The sequence below is a fragment of the Aquila chrysaetos genome, chromosome 5 (assembly GCF_900496995.4).
Source record: "Aquila chrysaetos chrysaetos chromosome 5, bAquChr1.4, whole genome shotgun sequence".
Classification (NCBI taxonomy): Eukaryota; Metazoa; Chordata; class Aves; order Accipitriformes; family Accipitridae; genus Aquila; species Aquila chrysaetos.
Genome location: NC_044008.1, coordinates 52,303,886 through 52,326,758, shown reverse-complemented (window position 1 = coordinate 52,326,758; position 22,873 = coordinate 52,303,886). Strand labels below are relative to the sequence as shown.

At 42.4% G+C, this 22,873-nt stretch overlaps 1 protein-coding gene across 2 annotated transcripts in view; it reads right to left on the bottom strand.

Annotated features, from left to right (window-relative positions):
• The window catches only part of CTXND1 (cortexin domain containing 1), a 35,897-nt gene continuing 13,024 nt past the window's right edge, over positions 1–22,873 (bottom strand). The window contains exons 2-3 of one of the 2 annotated variants that reach the window (XM_030015276.2): positions 6,224–6,401; positions 1–1,449 (exon numbers count right to left, since the gene is read on the bottom strand). In XM_030015276.2, the coding sequence (XP_029871136.1) occupies positions 1,216–1,395 (180 nt within the window). In that variant the 5' untranslated portion in view covers positions 1,396–1,449; positions 6,224–6,401 and the 3' untranslated portion in view covers positions 1–1,215. Of the gene's footprint in view, positions 1,450–6,223; positions 6,571–22,873 lie in introns of those variants that run through there. The other variant, XM_030015277.2, reaches the window with a different exon arrangement.

The window sequence follows — 22,873 nt, the reverse complement described above, 5'->3', positions numbered from 1 at the left end:
CTAAAAAAGGCAGCTGTGAGCAAACCTTAGAATTTAGGGAGTAGAGGACATGGGAATCCCTCAGTCCCCACTCTTCAAAAGGTAAATAATAAATTTCCAAAGCTCCCATGTTCACTTATGCCTTCTTGCATAACGGCTGTCTTAATGAATCGAGAGAAGGAAACATACAGCTATTTACCTTACAAATTTGTGGGAAAATTCTTCTTTTAAAGGTGCTGAATTTCTCCGAGGTAGAACGCATATTATTGTATGTTACTGTAACTGCTATGCTGTGGAGTCTGTCTGAGTGACAAAGCTAGGAGCGATGTCTCTTTGCTTATTGTCTTTATCATTGTATTCATGTCTCATCCCACTGAAGTGCACCTGAAACAAAAGATGGATGAAGTTGCATGTGGAATCACTCTTTGAAAATCACCACAAGTTCTATGTAGTTGAAACCAGCAGTGTCCAAGCTCTGCTCCATGGACTTCTGGGTGCTACCAAGCTCATAGTAAGTGGTCTGACACATCTGGCTAATCCATGGACCCGTAGCAGATGATATGCCTAGTTTGAGTAGGATAGAGTGAGGTGGTGCTGCAGGGTCAAGAGTAGTCCATGACCCCCTTGGGAACTGTAGTCTGAGAGCTTCTGTATCCTGATCACTGGAAATATGGCTGCAGTGGGGTAGGGAGTGTATGTGCAGAACCAAGTGAGTCGAGAATAAATCTGCTTGTATAACACTACTTAACCAGGGGTGCTTTAGTGCTTCTACTTAATGATGCTCTGGGATACACAATTATAAAATCTGGGCCTTTTTTGAAACACAAATATAGTGACTGAGGAAGATATTTGAAGCAATCTATTTCCAGGAAAGACAAAATTGTTGCTTTTCCAGATTCTGATGGTTACCCTGGATTTGCAGGAGATATTGAGGGGAGGACAAACTGTGCTAGACCAAGAGTTACATTAGGAAAAGTCCAAAGAGTCTTGTGCTACTTGAGTTACAATGATAACTGTTTTCATTAAAATAAGGGTTGCTGCATAGTATTAAACTGTGCTGCCAGAATGGCTTGCTGATATCCTGATCTGTTGAGCAAGAGTCATTTACACTATGTGCTCTTAGAGATATTGCCGTTGCCCTGCATATCTGAAAATGGCTGTTTGTGTGTTAGCCTTCCAGGTGGGAAAAGGCCTCCTGGATCGCAGCATTTTATGGCTCTGTCTAGTGAAGTCCTTTCAGTCATCTAGATGCTGCTCCTCCCATGTAGACGTAGGGATGGCACTGTAAGGGTCCATGATAACTTTTGCACAGCGAATAATCATCACAATCAAGAAGAGGCAGAGGAAGACAAAACATGCTAATGTCAGTCCCTTGTCCACGTCAACATACACAGGCTCTGGGGTTGGTCCTTCCATTGCTTATGCTGCTCTTCATCTGGGTTTATATTTATTCCTAACATCATCAACCACCTGCAAAACAAACACGGTGTCAGACACAAGTGATTGCTGCTCTTGAGTATGGGGAAACTCGGGGGTAGAACTGGAAACAGAAAATCTCTGTGATATATTCTTGCAGGAAAATAAACTTGCTGGAAGTGTCATAGCTCAGGTAACTGAGAGCTGTGAACAGAAGAAACCTCATCTCCACCTTAATTTAGCCCATGAATGGTTCTTGCTAAAATATTAGACAATAAAAGGAGATGTTAACAAAGAAAAGAGAAGCTGTGGTGAATGAACACTATCCACTTGAAATATCATCTCTTAAAAGAGGTACAGACACTGTTCTCGTCTCAGCATTTCCCAATCATAAAAATATTTCCCCTCCTCTGCTACTGTGAAAGAGCAGACAAATGGCAGAGCAGACTGTTTTTATCCCAATTTTCCGCTCTGTCCAAATATTCCGTCTCTCACTGGCACAAAGCAAAGTGAAAATTATGCGTACTTATTTTCCATAACATTTAATCTCTGGTACTCATAGGTTCTCCAGGCAATTGAAGATTTTTAGGAGCAATATCATTTTTAAGTGGATGTTTTATCAGCCAAAGAGGTACATGTGGTGACACGATTAGTACAAGGATTATCATTTTTGATGCAGGTGTCTACATAGCTGAAGGTCTCTTCTGACTTCATCATCTGAATCCATAACCAAAATGGCTTCAGCAGAGGTTGACTCCCTTCTGCCTCTGCAAGTTTGCCTCTGGATAGTTCATTAGCTGCTAATGCAAATGGCTTTGTATGATGATGCCGAAGGAGAGGAACTGACCTGACTCATGGAATTGAGTCACTGCCCAGTGATGGGGGAAACTTTGCCTGACATCCACCTTTGGCCAAGGTGGGGGGTAGAAGTGTTGAGGGTTACTACTGTAAAAGAGCAGGAATATGGAATGCCTCTTTAAAGCAAACAACAACAAAGAAGTTGTTCACATCAAATGCAATAATCAATCTAAGAACCGATCCCTGCTTCGTTTGGAGAACAGAGATGGGAAAGGGAAGATATTGAACCACAGGGAGAATTGGGTGAAACTTGGGTATCAAATGGTCCAGTTGCTCTCTATAACTACATTAATGCAGTGAGGAAATCCCAAATACAGGTTTTATCTACATAGTCAAGTCTGCCTCGTTACATTTCCAGTGAGCTGATGCTGCTGGCAGGGCTATTGCAGTAGCGGTTCACATCTGGCTGGAGCACTGTGTTCTTGCATCATCGTGCTGTGCCAGCTGTGAGTGGGTGTCCCAGTGACTCCTGAACTCTTGTGCCCTGTGAATTTTTCTCAGAGTGAACTGAGGACCTTTTATTTTAAAATTCACAGTTCCTTCTCTGTCTCATAATTTACTCCTTTCAAGTTGTTTTCCCATCTCACCACCTCCTAGATCCTACAAGGCAAGTATAAATCAGCTGGGCCCTCTAGTCTATTTTAAGCACAAGGACGGCAGATTTTTTTAATTTCCTGAAAGCACAGAAATTACTGTGACAGCCGGTCCTGCAGCAGGGAGATGAAAGAGAAGCTGATGGCACAAAGTGAATGAAACCAAGCAGACATCGCATGTATTTAACAGTCACATCCTTAGGATGGACCGGCTAGTTTGGGCTCATGAAGACATCATTGAAGAGTGGGGTCAGGCATGTAATGCTCACCTGGCCTGATCAGAGGTCTATTATTCCCAGAAGACTCTATTAACACTCGACTTCACCAGCCAAGAGATCTTACGTTACAGTTTATGGCTTCATTTGGTGAAAAAGAGTCAAGACTTCGTCAGCAAGGCTGAGTATTAAGTGTGGATACATTTTTGTGGAGCAAAAGAAAAAAAATGTTATCAAAACTACTAATGTAGCCCAGTCCTTGAAGGTCCAACAAGGATGGATTTGATTTTTCCCTCCTGACATTCTGGCTATTGTACCGTGTGTTGTTATTTCACACTGTTACCTCCTGCAGAATATCAGAACTACCTGGTAATTTCCATCAGTACTGATCTTTGATGAAAACCTGCATTTTCAATCAAATGTACTTTCTTCTAAAAGATGAATCGTTTACTCGGAAAATCATCTGAGGTTTCAAGTAGACATCCATCCCTTGGAGATTTTTCTGTTCAAAATGGCATCACACCACCTCATGGGAGTTGTGGTTCAAGTGCTGCATCCTTCTGCTTGCCTCTGCCCCCAGGACTGTGGCTGGATGATGTTTCCTATGAAACGCCTGAGCTGTCATGCAGCCCCCTCTCCTATGGGAAGGGAAAAGCATGTTATGGAGAGGATACGCCAGGCAGAAAGCTTTACCCAGAGAGCAGAGTAAAAGCATATGGCATCTGAGCTGTAGTTCGCACAGGAAATTACAGCGATAGCTTGAATCTAATGCTTTCAGGTTTAGGTTGATCTGTTTTGCCAAAAAGTCAGCATTTCAGTGGGAATATAAATATTTTTTCCAAAAAGCTCTATTCTTGAGGTTGTATACATTACGTGTCTTCCATCCTTCTGCTCTCCCCGTAAAGTTGATAACGTTTCTGTGCTGTGACTACTACTCTACATTAAGTCATTACTGATGGAGAATGTATTTCTTGGGGCTGGCCAGAAGGGCCTGGCTTTCCAAGTTGCTCTCCTCACTCACGGCTTGACTGCTCACCTGAATCTGTCTGTGCACCAGCATTGTCAGAGGGGGAAGCTTCCTCTGCAGGTCCAGCTTGTCAGAGCCGCACCAACATAATGTTCGTGCTCATCCGAGTCACGTGGTGGATTAGGTGTCAGAAGGCATTTGCTGGTGTTCTATGCTGTTAGTTATTGCAATTGCATTTCAGCGGGCTTGGCAGTGTAGAGACAGTTATTAGTGCTGCATGGTGCTAAGTGCTGGAACGGGCTTGAGTCTAAGGCAGTTCTCTCCAGATTAATTTATTATTGCTGGAACATACTACTGTTCTAGATCACGCATCTGAGGACCAGCAAGAGATGGTCCTCAGATGTGAAAGGAGTTATTTGCATGTGTTCACCAGGGCTGGTTCCTCCTGAGAAAGTCCAGCTCCCTGGTTTTACCATGGGCATGCTGTTTGATTATTATTTCCTAAAAACCCTTTAGTACCACTGCAGGTAGGGATCTGCCTGTGGATACAGTAGCATATAGGGAGGCAACAAGCTTGTTCCCATGTGAATATCCAACATGCCTTGTGTCTCCCAGCACAGACAGCTGAGGCTGCTGCATGGCAATGATGTGCTTACATACGTGAGGGAGGGAGGGTACAGCAGCTACGTGCTGCTCCCCGCTGTCTGCCAGGTACTTGTGGTCTTCCATCTCTATAATAGCTGAACAACTTGTTCTGCTTATTTCCCATTTGCTTGGCCAATGCCTTAACCTCCCCTTTCATTTCCTTGGTGCCCAGCAGTATAGCCAGGCTTGGAGGTGGAAGTGTCTTACAGGTTGAAGCAGAGTTGGTCCATGCTGGAGGAGGCTCTGCCTGCACATCCTACCATCTGTCTCAGCCATGGAGGGAATGTGCTGTGTACGTTAGCAGAATGGTTTTGCAGATCCCCGTGTGGCTTGTGAAATCAGTCAGTGCTATTGAAACTAACTCTTGCTCTGACTACAGACTGGTTGGCTGGATGATTTGCTCTTATTTACCAGCACAGGCGATGTTGACAGCATATGTGTGTGTGGGGGGAAAGATTAGCAGAAACAATTATAAAATTTCATACTTGAATGATCAAGTTTTCTCTGAATAGCTGAATTGTAGAAAATGACTTTTTTTTTCCAGCTTGTCAGCACTGAGCTGTAGAGTTATATTTTTTTAATTTCTTCAGATTTGTTGAAAATATAATTTGGTTTAAACAAAGCCAACAGATGAAGAAGGGCAATTCCTGGTTCAAACTATTAGGCAGTTTAGCAGTCCTGAGCGTCTGCTCTTCTGTAAATCCCCAGGTGTTTCAATACAATCTCTCCCCCTCTAACTCCTTTGAGAATAGATGGGTGCTGCAGGCAGACTCATCATCCCACGGATGGAGCTGTGCTGGCTTGTGGTGGGCAGTGTAATTCAGTGCCAAAAGTGGGGGCCAGGGCCAGGACTAGGCAGCAGCTGTGTCTCTTCAGAGGGGTCGGCATCATCTCGTTTTGATGCCCTGGTCTCCCCAGCTTGTTGTTGTCTGACCGTTCGTGCGGTCAGGAGACCCTGCAGCCTGGCAGTCATGTGCAAGAATGGTCAGGGACCATGGCCTGGGGGTAAAGAGCTTTGGTACCTCAATGAAGAATCCGTCCTGAGCATTTTGTCTGTGCTCTGCTGTTTGTTTTGTGTTTCCCAGTGCTCTTTTCATGAGGGATTGCCACAGAAGAAAGGATATATTCATTTTTTATGACCTTATGTACACAAGCAGAAAGAGATATGTTGGCATCCTCTTTAGTACACCAGCTCTGTTACAGACTCTATGTAACATTTGTGCTCATCCGTGTGGCTGAATTTTGCAATCATTCTTACCTATGCATGATACTTTAAAAGACATGTTTTTTTTCCCAGACCTGACAATCTTAGCACTGTCACTTTAAATAAAAGGTAATAATGTACCCACATATATTGCAGAGAGCTGGTCTAAACCATACCAGTTCCTATGCTGGTTAATCATCTTTCTGCTCATCTCAACCCATAGGATATATTTCAAAACATTTTCTTTTTTTTCTTCTGTACTCCTTTCCCAAAACAACAGATGTGCAGGGAGGGGAAGGGAGGGAAGGGAAACTATGTGATTTCATATATGCAAGCAGATCCCTACCTTCCAGACCTGGGTAGGAAGCTTGTCACATCCCAGCATGGCAGCATTGTGGAGTTAAAATCCTTACTGTAGTCATATTTTAAAAGTTTTGTTAGTCAGTGTGGCTTTAACGGCGTTCAGGCTCCACTCAGGTTCACGTCCACCCAGACCTGGAAGCAGTTCTCCTCACCGGTGTGTTCTGGAAAAAAAAAAATAATTCACAATTGCTCATCACGCAGGATGTGGGCGTTACGGATTCGTTAAGCGGTTGGGAATTGCTCCAGTGACAGCCTGAGGCAATCAGATACAGTCATACACAAGATGGATTTATTTGTCAGACACTCCGTGGTAGAACATTTATGACACAAAGAGTGACGTTCAAGGCCAAAGTCGTCATATCTTTATTTCTTCTTAAACAAGCAAAAATCCCATTTTTAATTCATAGTGAAAGATCAACCAGGTCTGAATTGATACTGCTCAGGAGTCTGCATCTTTAGTTAGTTTTTGGATTTTTTTAACCTTTTTTTAAAAAAATGGCCAGAATCAAAGTGAAACATTTCAGTTGCTTAAATAAAACTATTTGATTGATCTGAACTGATATACCAGGAATTAAAAACTATTAATGATTTGGATTTTTTTTCAGTCTGATGTGGGTTGATACTCTTTTTTATATGCACACAAAATAATTTCAACCAGACAAACTCTTAAAACTTGCTGGATGACAAACCCATTTTCCCACTCAACTTTGTTAACTCTCTAAAATTTCTTATGGCCCAAAGTCCAGAGCTCCTGCTCAGCAGCACCAGTTATCAACTCACAGAAAGATTGCTCAAAACCTTACTCTTCCTCATCGCTGTATATGGGCATCAGGACTTTGCCATGAACCGTACCTACCATGCTAAGGTCTCTGTGAGCATGGACCAAAACGACAGCAGCCGTTCCAGGGAACTTACAGTCTAAGGGTGGAGAAAAGAGAATATTTGGCTTGGAGAGCAGATGGTGAGACAGGTAATGGCTGGGGACCCAAGGCTGATGACTCAACACCTTGAGTACCAGCAGGACAGCGAGGTTTTACTTACTTTGCAGACAGCCTCTGCAGGGCTCCTCTCCCATCTTTGAAGGGGATTTGGGTGCTGACCGAGTGACAGATGCTGGAACAAGGGCCAAAGGGAAGCACGGACTGGCCTTTTGTAATGGGGATAGATGGTGGGAAGAGCTGGGGAGAGGCTGTTGTGCCCTTGGAAGGGGAGGTGGCTCACGGGTGTCCGGGCGAAGCTCTGGGGGAAGGAGCAGGAGCTGACCTCTGCAGTGAGCTGACCTCTGCAGTGCTATTTGGAGCAGTGGTAGGGAGAGACGTTTGTCAAAGCCGTAGGAGAGGAGGTTGTAGTAATTAAAGCTGTGAGGTGGTAAGAGCCTGCCTGGTTATTTTCAGGATGCCTGCGGAGATGGTTACTCTGAGAAGTTGGTATGGAAAGGAATTTTAAGGTGTGGGATGTGAAGGCTGGAGAGAAGAACAAGCCAAAGATGACCCCAAATCCCAGGGGAGGGGACTCAACAGGACAGGGTGTTGCTCAGGCAAGGGAGTAGAGGTGAATGGCAGGGAAGGAAGGTGAAGTGCTACTTCAGGTGTGTATTGTGTGTGTGCGTGTGAAATGAACTCACCTTCAATTTGAAGTTCAAATCTATAAAAGAGTAGTTGGGACACTTAATCATACTCTAATATTCTTAACAATCTAGGTTTGATTAAAATCTCACTGCCCCTGAGCACAGAGTCAAATGCTGTAGATAGATATAGACAGATGAGCTTCTTTCTATATCCAGAGAGCAATAATATGACCGTTACTTTCATTTAAAAATTAATTGTCCTTTTATACTTACAGTTCTTTCAGCAGAAAATCAATACTTTATTTCAGTAACTCTGGCTTCCTGTGAGCATGATTTCTCCTATGTATCTGTAGCAAACAGGTAGGTTTAATCTTTGTTTTTAACCCACTGTTTGGCTTTTTGGTTTGTTTTTGACTTTTTTTGCTTGCTTTACATATTGACTTCAAATCTTCATGCTCAGCTTAGTTTATGCAAACTCATTTATTCAATCTAGCTCACTCAGTTATGGTCAAGAGACAAATAGTTTTCCCTCAACACACTTGCTTTTAGCCAGTCATAAATTACTGGATGTCAGTATTCCCTCAGAAGACTAAAGACATCATTTATGGGTGCCCAAAAAGTTGAAACCAAATAAACGCATAAATCAATCTGCGGAAGGTGTTAAAATTTGCTGTTGCACAAATATTTCCTTCTTACATAGCCCCATGGCAAGAATAACATTAATCTTCATTGAGAAAAAGATGGAACATACACTTAAAATAACTGTGGGCTGCTTATAATTTGGGAGCATCCTAAATCAAATAATCATTTCTCACTCACTTGAGGAGCATGTGGTATTACTTGTTAAGAAGAGATAAAAAAATAGATGGTTGTGCTTGGGAGCAAGTTGCTGTTTAAAGCTATTGAGCAAACTGATGGACAGTTGGGTTCTGGAGAGAAAAACACCTCCAGTCTCCCAAAGTTCAACTTGTGCGGATAATCCTTGACTAAACTTTGCCGAAGTGAGAGCCTGAGAACATCTAGGAACCTTTTTCAGAGACTGGAAATAGTAGTTCAGAGGTAAAAAAGTGGGGTAGAATCAGCGATGGACCTTATGAGTTGCTGGCTACTGGGCACAACAGTGGGAAGTGCTAGGGCTTAAGCAACGCGCCAGTTAACAAGGGCAGGTAAGCCAGGCCTGAGGCTGTAACGTTGCCTTTGTAGCGGCTGCTTTACAATCCATAAGGGAGCAAGAGAAGAAAGGACATCCACTGCTCCCTCAGACCCCAGTCGAGGGGTTTTTGCTACACCTCCCTAGTACCGTCCTCGGCTGGCCAGGCTCTGAGCAATGTGCGAGCCGATAGCCCAGCTCAGCCCTGGGAAAAAGAGATCCGTGTCTCCTGTGCATGCTGCGGGGACACTTCTTTAGTTCCCTGTTTGCGTTTCTGCTGTGGGTGTGAGAGCTGCAGTGATTTGTAACGTGGTTCAACCCGTCCTCCTTGCGGTACTCGCTTCTACCCAGGGGGGCTGTTGGGAACATTGATTCATCAGGGACTGAAATCCTTTAGTAGATGATGCCAGGAAAACGCAAAGCAATACCTATGATATGTAAAGTTTAGATGGGCTTGAAAAGGAATGTCTGTCTTGCAGCAGGACCATCCTTCATTCAATACGTATTTTGATAAGGGGTCCGAAGCTGCTTTTCTTATCAGTCAGTGCTATGATGCACAGTGTGTGCATCCCTTTTCATCATGGTGACTAGCAAACATAAAGGAGTTTTAGAAAAACAAATGGATTTGGCTTTTAAGCCAAAGCTTGTAAGGTCTGAATAGATATGATATGAACTCATTTTAATGGAGTATCTGCTGTTTAAACTCTCTGCTGTTTAAATCCTATGGAAGGAGAAGAACATGCCTGTTGGTCCTGTCAGTTATTTTATAAATTAAAGTGTGGCTGTTAGCCAGGAGAACTACAAGCAAAGCTATGTGGAAATTTTTCACTGCAGCAAAGCTGACAGGGAGGAAAAAAGAAAAACATAATTTTTCCACTCCTGCTCTGAAGATTTTTTTTATTTTTTTTTTTTTTACAAAAACAAAAGGTGCACTTCAAGGAAGAACAGCAACTCCTTTTTACATGAATATCTACTTTGTGGTGGTGATGTCCAATATTCTCTAACTTGCAGGATACTTCTCAGAGACACATCTTTTGCCCTTTCATATTGAAAGGCTACATGCGGCTGGGTCAGATTGAGGCTGTATCAATGTTTTGATGTTTGAGGAAAAGTATTGTGGATGAATGCTTATCAAAATAGCGGGGTTACACCCGAAGAACTGCCACAAACATTGGCATGAAGAAATCACATAGCCCTGCTTCATTTCTGAATTGCTTACTTAAAATGAAAAGCTAAATTCTCACTAATGAAGGAAACTCCTAGTCAAGAAGGTATTGATTTAATAAGTTAGAGGCAAAACAGAAAAAAAAAAAAAAGTTAGAGGTAGCTTTGCTGTAGTAAAAGATGTAGGTTTGTGTAAGCAAGTGCTCATCAATCCATATTGATAACTAATTCATAAAGTTTTTTAATACAGACTTTTCTGATACTTCAGAAATTTGTGGGTAGAGGGATTTCATCAAATAAACATAGGCAAAAATAAAACTCAAAGTCCAGAGTGTGTTTTGGTTCCAAATAAAATGACACAAGTTTTGCACAGGGCTCCCATCAAAGACACTGCTCGTGTTTGTTCCTTTTCAGAACCGGTTTAGTCCGAGGGGAACAGGAAGGGTGAAGTTTGTCGCTTGTGCTCACGCACGTAATTTACTGTGCTATTTCTCTGTTTCTTTGTGGTCCTGTAATCAGAGGCATGATGCCAGCTGAACTACTTTGTATCTTAAACTGAAAAAATTTTGCAAAGGAGTATTGAAGACTGAATGAGTAAGCCATGGGATGTAGAGGTGCTCCTGTGTAGGAACACGGATTTGACTGCAAAGCAGGACATGATGTTATATGCTGTTCAGCATCTGTTCCCAGGTCACTGGGCAAAAATGGACCTACAGAAAGAACAGCCCCAAAGCCCAGAAGTGTTTTTGATCCTTACCCAACAACGCTTAGAAAATGTTGGCAAAAACAACCGTACTTAAACAGATTTATCTCTCTTCACTGGTATGAGGAATTGGAGAAAAAAATAATTGAAGATCTGAAATGAAAAGTTAGGGGCCCCAGGTGATCTGAAATGAGTTTGGGTTAGGGTTGTTTCAGGGAGCAGTGCTTTGTGCTACGTGAGACATCCAGAGAAGCTCGTTGCTCCTCACCCTCTCCAGCTGGAAAGCCAGAATTGTTGCAGCATGTTAGCTAATTTTGGTTATAATTTGCCAACAGGAGAAGTAGAAATATCATTACTAGTTTTTCCCTGTTTTCTTTTCTCAAGAGAACAGTTTTTCTCTTACTGCTATAAGAACAGGGAGAAGGAAAATTGGCCCGTTTTCAGAGATGCTGAGTGCCTGGAGCACCATCTGGAATCAGTGCGACCAGCCAAACAATTCAACATCACAAAATCTTCCTGTTTTCAGACACACACACCCCCTTTCCGTACAGTTCTGCACGTGAATACTGCACAAAAGCTTCTTTCTGATGAGGATCCAGTTGGCATCCAGATAAACTATATTTTCAACTGTCTCCCCGTGGGGATGGATTGCATTTTCCTTCAGAGAGAGGCCAGATGATTTTTATTACAAATGAACCAAAACCTTGAGGCAGGACATGCATTACATTTCCATGACAGCTCTGGCAGGAGTGAAGGATCCTGATAAAAATTTAAGGGTAATTGAGCTCTAGCCTCCAGCTCTGTGTAGGTAGATAACAAATATAGCAGCCTCCAAATTCTGTGTGTCACCGAGCAAGGATGGGTGAAAGGATAAATGGCCCATTGCTCAGAAGAGCAAGGATCAGTCAGGTTCCTGAGTCTAAGTTCCAGCTGTTCATGGTCTCTGTCTCTTGCCCTTCACGGGACATGTGCGCTATATCTGTGCTAGTAAATCAAATGTGTCCAAGACTATTTTTTGGCATCGAGGCTGGCTGGCAAAGAGCAGCCCATGCAAATACTGTTAAACTTGCTTGACCTCTCTGACAGGTCATTCTGCTATAACGTGGTTATATAGAGGGATGACAAAATAAACTCATAAACTTCGAGTATCTTTTAGCTGCAGAATATATTTATGAGAAGTGCCAGATGGATGGGTGTAAAATACAGTTTGTGTTTAATCAAAGACAGAGAACATTCAAAAATGTTCTCTGAGAATGGTAAAGCAATTGGCCCCTTTCTGAATGGGCTTTAGTGGCATGAGGTGGACAGAATACCGATTTAGTGACCACCAGCACAGCCTGACATTGAAGGTTGTCCAAGTGGTGAAAAGCCATGCAATGGCTCTTACCCTGGTCGCCATTCCCGTTTCTGGGGTATGCTCCCTGGATCACCTCCAAGTCTGCAGTCCTCAGGCACCCAAGCCCTGGGGGGCTGCTGCAAGTTAGGCTGTAATGCAGCATCCCTGGAGCAGCTCTGATCTGTGCTAGTGATGGCTTTGGCCATAGCTTGCTTTGTGCTTGGGGTTTTGGGGGTGATTAATGCCTTTTCATTCCCTCCTTCCCTCTCGTCCCAATCTGTATTGATGGTATTACCAAATACAGCTCGTGGCCTGAGTTTTACTTATGTTTCTATGTGGGGTTTTTTTCTGATCATGCTCTAAGTACACGTCCAGCCATTTCATCACCTCAAGAAAGGTCCTTTCCTCAGCTGGAAGCTCATTGACTATTCTATAAAACTCATAGTCAGAGCCACTCTCTAATTAAGACTGTCCTGAAAGGAGCTTTGATTCCAGCCGTGTATTACAGCCTGATGTTGTTTTCTTTGTCAGTGCAGCAGATTATTGGAAGTGTAGTCCTTGATTAAAAAGATTGTGTGCAATTACATTCCATCTCCACATCTTCAGCTAGATCAGTAGCTTGTCAGTGGGTCATTGGGAATCAGACTGCCAGAACCTTTGTACATGTTCAATTTATAAAAGACTGTGTTTCTGGCACAGCACCTGACAGTCCTATACAGCCAATACCTTATTAATGCGCCATTAGCCACAAAGAACATTTTTAAGTGAACCTAATGTACAGGGAGCGATAAGGGCTTGCCTGAACTGACTCGGCAGTTTGGAAGGTCTTTTCTCCCTGGCAGGGATCACGCTAACTTCTGAGTGTGCTCGAATGTCCCAAGCCTAAATACTGGTTTTCCCCTTCTAGCCACCTGTATTATTTTGGTTTCTGGTGGACTAGGATCACTGTAATTTGAAAGCAGGTCCGTGTGCTGAGGAATAGATACCTTCTATTAGGGAGCTCTCTTAAGAACAACTAAAATGGTCATAGGGATGATTAGTGGCTTTACATGTGCCTGAAGAAGATGGGACTCTTCAGTTTGGGAAAAAAGGTGGCTGAGGAATAATACCTTTGAGCTATACAAAGAGATCAGTTGGGTGGGAAAATGGTTTCCTCCTAATTAAAAAAATTCACCAGTTTCCAAAATAGGGAAACTTGGGGGCATTCAATGGAACTAGTAGGAAATCAGCTTGAAACAGAAAAAAGTACTTCTTTATTCAGCAGGTAGTAACTTTCCAAAACTTGCCACCACAGGAGACTGGAGACAGTACCAGCAGTCTCAAAGGGGTTGGATGAATTATGGGCAACAGGTCCATAAATAGACACTGAAAGCACTAAGCAGAGGTCTTCCCTATAACTTCCCCAATACAACAGTTGTGGATGTTGGAGGATGGAGTGCCAAATGTGGCCAGGCTTACATGATATCCCTAATGAGCATCTCCCCTTGACACTACCAGGGACAGAGTACTGGGCTGCATGGACTACTGGTCTGACCCAGCAACAGGTTTTCATGTTCTTATTTCTTTGATTGCTAAAATGCTTTCAGGCTGACTCCTGGAAACTCCCTATTAAAAAAGAGAAAATATTAAAGATCTGATCCAATTTCAGCTTCAATCTCTATATCTTTAAGTAATATAGCTCTAATACTTTTAAAACCAGGCACTGGTCTTTGCTTCTAGTTTAACTCTGTCTCTTTATATTTACATATTCAGTACAATAATGAGATTCCTCAAAAGCTTTTCATGCATGAAAGGAAACTAAGCTCAAACAGCTCAGTCCTATGAATAATAAGGTGAGATGTGTCCCAGTGGGTCTCTGCCCGCCCCCTGACTGTTTATTTGTTTATTTATTGTCACAGGCTCATTTTGTGTCTGTGCTCTTGGAGGTTTAGTTAATTGCAAATGCAGGCAATGGGAGCTAGTTGTCTTGCAAAACACTTGACTTTGGGCCAGAAACAAGTACACATCTAACAGACAGAAATTACATCCCCAAATCCGTGTGTTCTGAAAAAGATAGAATTAGCGTTGAACACCATCTCTCCAGACATGTAACTCGGTACAAAGCATCCAGCCACTGATCTTTAAAACTATCAGGGAGCAAGATATGATGATACCATTAGGATTAACTAAATTTTCCTGCCTTGTTTAGAGTACTTCTATGTTAAGATTTATGTTAGGATAGGAACTAACTGCACTGCAGTCATGCCTCATTACAGAGCTAGCCTTTTCCAAGGCAAATTTTTACGTATGTCCAAATGCAGATCTAAAACTGGGGTTTTTTGGACTAAGCATTCTTTCCTTCTCCTTGGATTGTTTTCCCTGCAAGGTCTCCTAGACGGTCCTAAGTGCTGTGCATTATGGTAAGGAATGACTCTAGATCTCCCACAGGTTCAATGTGTCACAGCTGAGTCTGGGAGCATCTGGAAGGACAGGACATACAGCTCAAAACCAGCACTTGCTTTTCTGTTGCTCAGCTGCAGTTCTGCCTGGTGCTATTCCATCAGTGCTGGGTTCAGAAGCTACTCCTGCTCTTGTGCCAGCAACAGTCAGGTTTCTTAAAACAGGGTTTTGATTGAGGAGGGGGAGAGTGAAGTGGCAGAAAGAGCCTTTGTAACTCCATCGTGGGTCAGAATAGGTCTTCTCTTGGAAGGTGAACAAGGCCAACTGGTTTTCATCAGTTTTGCAGTGTTTCTGACATTAGCTGATTCACAAAATTAGCAAAGCCTGTGATCTTCTCCGCTGTCATTGCAGATTAACACGAAGGATTATCTGGTTGCAGTGGCTGGGGGAAAATTGTTTCCCCTCTGCTAAAAAAACCCTGTCATTTTCTTTTGGTTTTTTTTGTTCTGTATTGACACAAAAATGAGACCTCTGTGTGTGTACAGCCTGGGATGTAAAGGTGTGTGAGATGCTCAGGTTTTGTGCAGTAGGACCTAATGCAGGCCACAGGGATTCTCTATGGCAGGACCCGGCAAGGAGCCGTGTTTTGCTTCCAGCTGGCTATTTAGAGCAGGATTGTTCGAGTCACCTGTAATGGGAAAGCACAGACCTCAATTTTAGCAGAGTTCAGGAGTTAACGTTTCTAAAGGAAGGCAAATAAAATCATATGACTTCTGAATAAGATGAAAGTAATTATTAACTAAGAGTAATGTATTAAGCAAAGACACAAGGAATCTCCTTTAATAACAAAAACCTCCAACATTGCCCCACAGTAAGTCAGGTCCGTGCCTGACAGGGCTGTGCTTTCTGTTTAAGGCTGCTCTGCAAATTGAACTTTGCAAATTGAGATTTAGTCAAGCATCTCTCTACATTTACATGAATACCCCAACTGCACCCGCAGCTATGAGGCAGGGGGGCAGCGATGGAAAGTAGCCTGGGACTGCCGTAAAATTTAGTTCTTATAAATACACCAAGCCTCAAAGTAAGAAAGACATGTATTGGCCGGTCGCTAAAGAAGATAGAGTGAGGGAAGGCGGTTGGAGAGCCGGCTCACAAGCAGCCTGATGCATGTAACGTTACCAAGATCAGCAACCCTGCAGTGATATCCTGAGTAAATAATGGGGCTCCTATGGTAGAGCTGCCTAGGGCATCTTTCCTGGGTTGAATGAACATTGCAACTGCAAACCATTCAGAAGCAAAGAGATATATAGCACTAAGCTAGAAAATAGCACTTTATGGGCGTGTTAAAATATGGTCTGCACATTGCTAGGTACCTTCTTTGAATGACTTTTCCCTAGCAGAGAATAATGTTTGGCTTGCACTTACCTGACTGCGAGCACCCTTGAACTAAATTAGTTTTGTAAACGTTGGACTGGCAGTGGGTGGGTTGATTTCTAGAGAAATTATTTAATAATAAAATGCCTCACAAAAACTGCATTGACTTCAACCAGGCAGACTGCTGGCAGCTAGAAACTTCTGATGGCTTCACTTTAACCCAGTATTTTTGGGTTAACCAAAGCACAAATGCCTGACAAATGTCATAATCTTTCTGGCGAATGTCCCCCATGAGCAGGAAAATAAAGGGCAGTATTATTCACAGAGACATCTGGTCCGTCAGGACTGAGCAGGGACACCCAATGTGATTTTTGGACTGAGTAAACTTTGTGCTTCTGGGACACCTGTATGAAATCAGTGGGCCAGAGAGGCTGACAGTCTACACTTGGCATTTCCCATACCATGCAGCGATATGACTAGCACAAACTCCAGCCCTCCTCCCCCTCAACTTTTTTTTTGCAAGTGCCACACACTGAGTCACCACTGACTATGCAGTGAGAAAGATAGTGGGGTTTGTGCATTGCTGGGTGGGTCCATATGTCTGAAGGCACCATCTCGACATCTTCTGAGGCCTCTATCAAACCAGGTCTGAGGGCTAAGCAGCCTCAGGAAACCCTGCTGAACTTTGTCTCTGAGGAAAACCTTACTGCCAGAAAGGATGCTCTAACTGGAACATCGCGTTCCCAAGCAGAATTCCCCTTGGTATCACCTGCCCTTCTCTGCCAACTAATAAGACCCTCATTTTCTCAAAGGGAAGACCAAGCAGAGTTTTGACTTTGAAAAATAAGTCCCAGCAATTATCTGACATTCGATATGGCCAGTTCTACTGATATGCAATTTTTAGTAGGAAGTGTTTACATTACAGTAGCAGCATAAAAACCTAAGCTTGACCATGAAGAATGGTGTTCAAATTATTCTTTTGGTATCTACTGAAGGTATAGTTTAAAGTAAAAAGTCTTCACAGAAGTCTTAAGTCCTGATAGGCTGTTTTGTCCCAACTTAAAACTTCTCTAAGCTTATGAAGTAGTTTCCTGAATGCTACGCTGGGGTTTGTTTTTTTTCCCTTGGTGACCTACTGCAGTGGATACCAATTAAAGCATTTGCCAGGTTTCTTATAAATATAACCTTGAAACTGTATTAGCAATCTAAAGGTGAAATGTAGCTAGCCTATGCATATCTGTCCATCAAATGACAATGTAAGTACAGTGGTTAGGAATGAATGCAGTCCTGCTTTTAAGAAATTGGGGACATCCTTACTACGCACCGCTCTGGTACATGTATCTGCTGGTTTGTGCTGCAGGGACTCCCCTACATTCCTTTCTATTCAAGGTCTTCTGACAAAGCTAATTATGGTAGCAAGCAACTTGTATCGATGTCATTTAGGGAATACGAGCATTTGTGTTTTCAGGAGTTCTTGTGCGTTGCCCTGAATTTCAGATGTGGTTTGTCGGTTGTTGAAACTATGTATGAAGATATTTCAGTCACTGAAGTGAGATGCATTTCAAAGCATAGTAACTTGTTCCTCCTGAAAATTTTGCTTCTTCCAGTGAAAGTGTGATGGTTTGCTATTTATATATGTTTAGGAAAATTCCTTCACTATACATTCACCCTTCTTACTCTACCCTCAATCTGTTGGATAACGAATAGTCTCAGAGCTCTGCTCTGTTATAGAAAGTGACTCTAAAAACCATATTCCTCCCCCCCCCCCCCCCCTCTTTTTTTTTTTAAGCTTGAGAAGCAAGATTACTTTTCTAACCCTGAAAACTTAGCCTGGGAACTGGATCTAGGTTCTTTGCTATCTCATGAATCACCATCCTGGGAATGATTCTGCACTGGAACTTGGAACAGCTTGATAATTCAGGAGCCATCCCAGCTCCCCCACACACCCTGGCCTTACATATGGCATTGCTGCATTGCTACTGGATATAAAAAGCCTACAGGATCTGTTTCAGTCAGGAAGCAGCTGGGACTTTGAATGCAGATGAGAAGTAGGCTTAATTCACTGGAGTAAAAAGAGGTCAATAGAAAACGAACATTATTTTCCTGTCCATAATTGCATTTTAAGTACATAATAAGTAGATGATGGTAACCATGTGCTAAAGGGTCCAACTGTTCTTAATTGATTAAAATAGCTTCTGAAGACTGTTTCTATTAAGGATTTAACACAACATAGTGTTATACCACTGCACCAGGATGGGTTTGCAGTTAACTATGGCTCTCTTCTCTGGGTCAGGCAGCTTTGAATTAACGTGGTTTTCCACAATCCAGATACTATCACTCGGTACTGACAGTCACCTGCCTCTTTCCCACTGACTTCAACAGTGCGGCAACAGCAATATATCCGTGGCCTTTAGCACCAAACCCCCCACTGTTTCCCATGTGAGCTGAAGGAGTCTTTTCCAGTGGTTATATAAAGTTCAGCTGCTAGAAACAGATAGAGGTTAGTGGTCAGACATGCTGAGTTGAGGGTTGTGCTGGTTTTGGCTGGGGTAGAGTTAATTTTCTTCATAGTAGCTGGTATGGGACTCTCTTTTGGATTTGTGCTGGAAACAGTGTTGATAACACAGGGCTGTTTTCGTTGCTGCTGAGCAGTGCTCACACAGAGCCAAGGCCTTTTCTGCTTCTCACCCCACCCCACCAGCGAGGAGGCTGGGGGGCACAAGAAGTTGGGAGGGGACACAGCCGGGACAGCTGACCCCAACTGACCATATGACGTCATGCTCCGTATATAAAGCTGGGGGAAGAAGGAGGAAGGGGCGACATTCGGAGCGATGGCGTTTGTCTTCCCAAGTAACCGTTACGGGTGATGGAGCCCTGCTTTCCTGGAGATAGCCGAACACCTGCCTGCCGATGGGAAGTGGTGAATGAATTCCTTCTTTTGCTTTGCTTGTGTGCGTGGCTTTTGCTTTACCTATTGAACTGTCTTTATCGCAGCCCATGAGTCTTCTCACTTTTACCCTTCTGATTCTCTCCCCCATCCCACTGTGAGGGAGGTGAGTGAGCGGCTGCGTCGTGCTTGGTTGCCGGCCAGGGTTAAACCACGGCAAGGGTATTGTGCCCAGCTGTTCTTTCCTTTCTTTCCTTCCCTTCTACGCTAATGCCAAATCTCTGATATAAAAATCTGTGTTGTTTCACCTCTGTCAAAAGTGTTAAGAAACTTCCCCCTTAATAACCCAGAGGAGGTCTGGGTAAGCCCACAAGGGCAGTTGTGCTGGCAAACTGCAAGGGCTCCTCCAGGAAGGGGAGGGTGATGGATAGTTTTGGATAGACAGGTGGAAATAATCATTTATCCCAGATCAGTAGGGTGAGAGTGGCCATGTCTGGCTCTAACCTGGTAAATAGTGCACTGAGTTATAGAAGCATGGAGATAGGGTTTGAGTTTGTCCTCGGTGGGATCTTCAGACCTGGGACTCCATCTGTTCTGGGCTTATATTTCATTTCTCAGAGATAGGAAAAAACAAAAGGTTAATATCTCCCCTGTAAGATGAGACAGTAAAATCAAGACACTCTTTTCTCTGCCTGGGCATGGAGGATTCTAGGAAAAGTAGTTTTCTGTAGGGTCCTAGAATGAAAATATTATTTAGCCTACCCTTGTCTAGAATGAAGGCTTTTGTTCTCCAGCCAGAGAATGAGAAGTGCACTTCTGAAGTGTCTTGAAGTTGGCTGCAGTACAGGTTGCTCAACATTAATTAAAAAAAAAATAATAACAGCATAATCATCATGGCAATACCAGCCCAGTGTTTTATCCCACCTTCTTTAAACAGAGTAAATAAATCATTGACTTAAACAATTTTCCATGAAGTAGCATGACAACTGCTCCAGTTTACTGGCATGCACGCAGGCAACAGAATCCTGGCAGAACTTTAACACACACATTTGAAAAGTAGCATCTCTGGGCTTTGTCTTTTAATTGCAGAGCATTAAATCACACAACCCACCTAGCTCTAGGCTCTCTGTCTCAGCCGTGTCTTATGCTAACCTGTTGTCAAAATAAATTTGATTTGCAAGCATACAAGAGTCAGACTGATATTTTAATTTTAGATCACTTATCTGAATGCAATTTTCACATAAGGGTTTTAGCACATGCCTAACTTTAAATATGCACTTGGGGCAGCCCTGAGAAGTAAAGCAGTAAGGCCAAGATACCTAATTGCATTTAGGTTCCTAAATTCCCATAGACTTTAATGAGAACAGGGGTTCCTAGGCAGCATTTAGGAGCCAATCTATTCCTATGCCTTTGACTTTTACCCAAAGTCCAACTCACACTGTCAGACATAAATGCATGCTCTAAGTATTTGCCTGGTTTGCTGGATGGCACCTAGAATACCCTGTACATTGCAGTCTTTGTACTGGATATGGTACTTCTCTTTTCAATCTCTACCTCTACTATTGAATGTTAAGGCAAAAAATTGAAGCATTGCTATTCACAAGTAGGAAGGAACTTTCCAACTTTAAAAATTAATGCATTTATCTGAAATCCTCCCTGGAATTCAGATTATTTCCTCATATCTCAAGAAACAGTAACCATCTCCTTCCTGTAGGTCAATGTGCATGCATTAATTTAAATCCATGTGACAAATGATATCAGACTGAGCTGAAAAAACAAATCATAAATCTGTGCTGACCAGGCATATTTTCAAAAAAATGGCTTGAAATAACTTGCTTAGTAAATTAATACAAAGCCTTTGACATCATAAGTGCCTCAGACTAACATCCACACAGCTGTTAAAATGGAAGTTTGTCATCCTGAGTATTAAATGGAAGGAAGGTCAGAGAAATTAATTAAGCAAATATATAGCAAGCCCGACCTAGCAGTCATTAGAAACTCAAATCAATGGGTATTTGTCTTGCAGGACAAAAGCATTACTGCTTACAGAAACATTAAATAACTGTGGCCTTGGACCAAGTAGATAGAAATCTACTTTGGCAAGCTTTTCTTCCTAACACAGGACATTTAATTTACAAATATTGGACTTTTCCATTTTGTAACTGAATAGTAAATCTTATCCCACACTTACGGAGACCACAGCCTCATATAACCACTACAGTGGCATTTGTCCCAAACAACAGCTAGTTTTTCAATGCCTGACCTTATTACTATGAAAGCAAGAGTTAACATACCAAAAAGAGAACTCTTTGCAATAAGCCTTTGGCCAGAGTTATAACAAGTAGATTCATGTTCTGTTTTAAGTTTTGAACTGCAGTGATGCTAAGAAATGACAAAATCAGCCTTAGCTTCTAGGACGTGCTGAAATTCACGAATGGCATTTCTGTCACTGTCAGGACTCAGAAGACAGCACAGGCAGACCTCTGGGAAACATTCTCTAAAGACCTGGTGTTCCATATTCTTATTTGGGAGACACGCAGTAAATAACACCAATACTAATGGACTAGCATATTCATTTTCAGCTTTATTTTGCATCTTGGTGATATGCTATTGCCAGCTTCAATCACGTAGGATTATGTCTATAGTGTCTCTGAACTCTTTTCAAGAATGGTAGCAGTCATCTCCATGCTGCTTAAAGAGTAGGGTATCCTGCTTTTATTGTTCATTGTATTGCAGCCTGCTTTTAGATCAATGAATGACTGCTCTCCTTGTATTTAACAGGCCACAACATTGGTAACGGCTGCTAGATGTTTCAAGTGCTAATCTTTTAAGATGAAAAACTGTTTAGCTTTCAGATTCATTTGCTTATACCCTAAACTTTGCAGGACTTTTTGTCTAGTTTGCCAAATGCTGCACTTGGTGGCAATAATACAATCTGGGAGTGTTTCACTGGAAGCACTGAGTGTTAACTGGGAATAAAACTTGGTTCTTCTCCATGGCTGATACGGTTCAGTTGTAGATAAATTCATCTCCTATAGCACTATGTGCTTTGGTACGTTCCCTATGCATTCCGCTTCAGTAGTTCACCTCCCATTATTTTGATTTTATGCTGGCATAAACCTATGGTAAGACAGCGCTGTGCAAACTTTATAACCTCAAGGAATTATTTGGGACACTGTGAACTAGGCATAATTCTGTCCTCATTTATCCCCATAAACAACGAAGTCCATAAATCATCTTCTATCTACCTTGGCATGCAGTGGCACTCAGGAAAATGCTATGCAGAGCTCTCCATCTTGCAAATGTAGGCTGGAACGCTGTGGCCAGTTAAGTCAGTAACGTGAAGACTTGCTTCCAAACAGCAAGCAGAGAAAACCACAAGAGTAAATCATCTTGATTCCTCCTTCCTTCCTTATTTTTTTATGTGTATATAAAAAAACCCAACAAAACCAGCAAACCACACAAAACAATGCATGCAGATGCTAGAGCACCTATCTATGGATGTGCCTTTACCTTAGAAACATCCTTTTCCTCACTTCACACCCTTTGAGCTTGGTGAATTTTTATTAATCTTATTTTAAAATAGGGGAGAACTGAGCTGTGCATAAGGCTGTTTTTTTGTTTGTTTTTTTGGGGGTTGGGTTGGGTTTTTGGAGTGGTTTTGGAGGTGTTTTTTTTTTTTTTAAGAGAAAATCTTCCTTTTAAGGGTTTGACTCTGGATACCTAAGTGATTCTCCATTCTGTCTGGAAGTGTTCACTGGTATATAAAGGGTCTTAAAAAAAAAAAAAAATAGTATTCTGACTTGGTAAGGATTTGTGGTTATTTTACACAAATGTAGGTTACTAGCTGGAGAATCATCTGGAAAACAGGAGTCTTGATGGGCTCAAGCTCTGTATACAAACCCATTGGCTGAAATTTTCAGGAGTAGCCTAAATTTCTTGCCTTACACTCACGAGGTCAGCGTGCAGTGTCGTCACAGAGAACGCGGGTATTTTGATGCTTGGTCCCATACTTCAGCAAGATGAGGTCCCACTGTCCCACCAATGCCACCTCTCCCATCATACCTTATCTG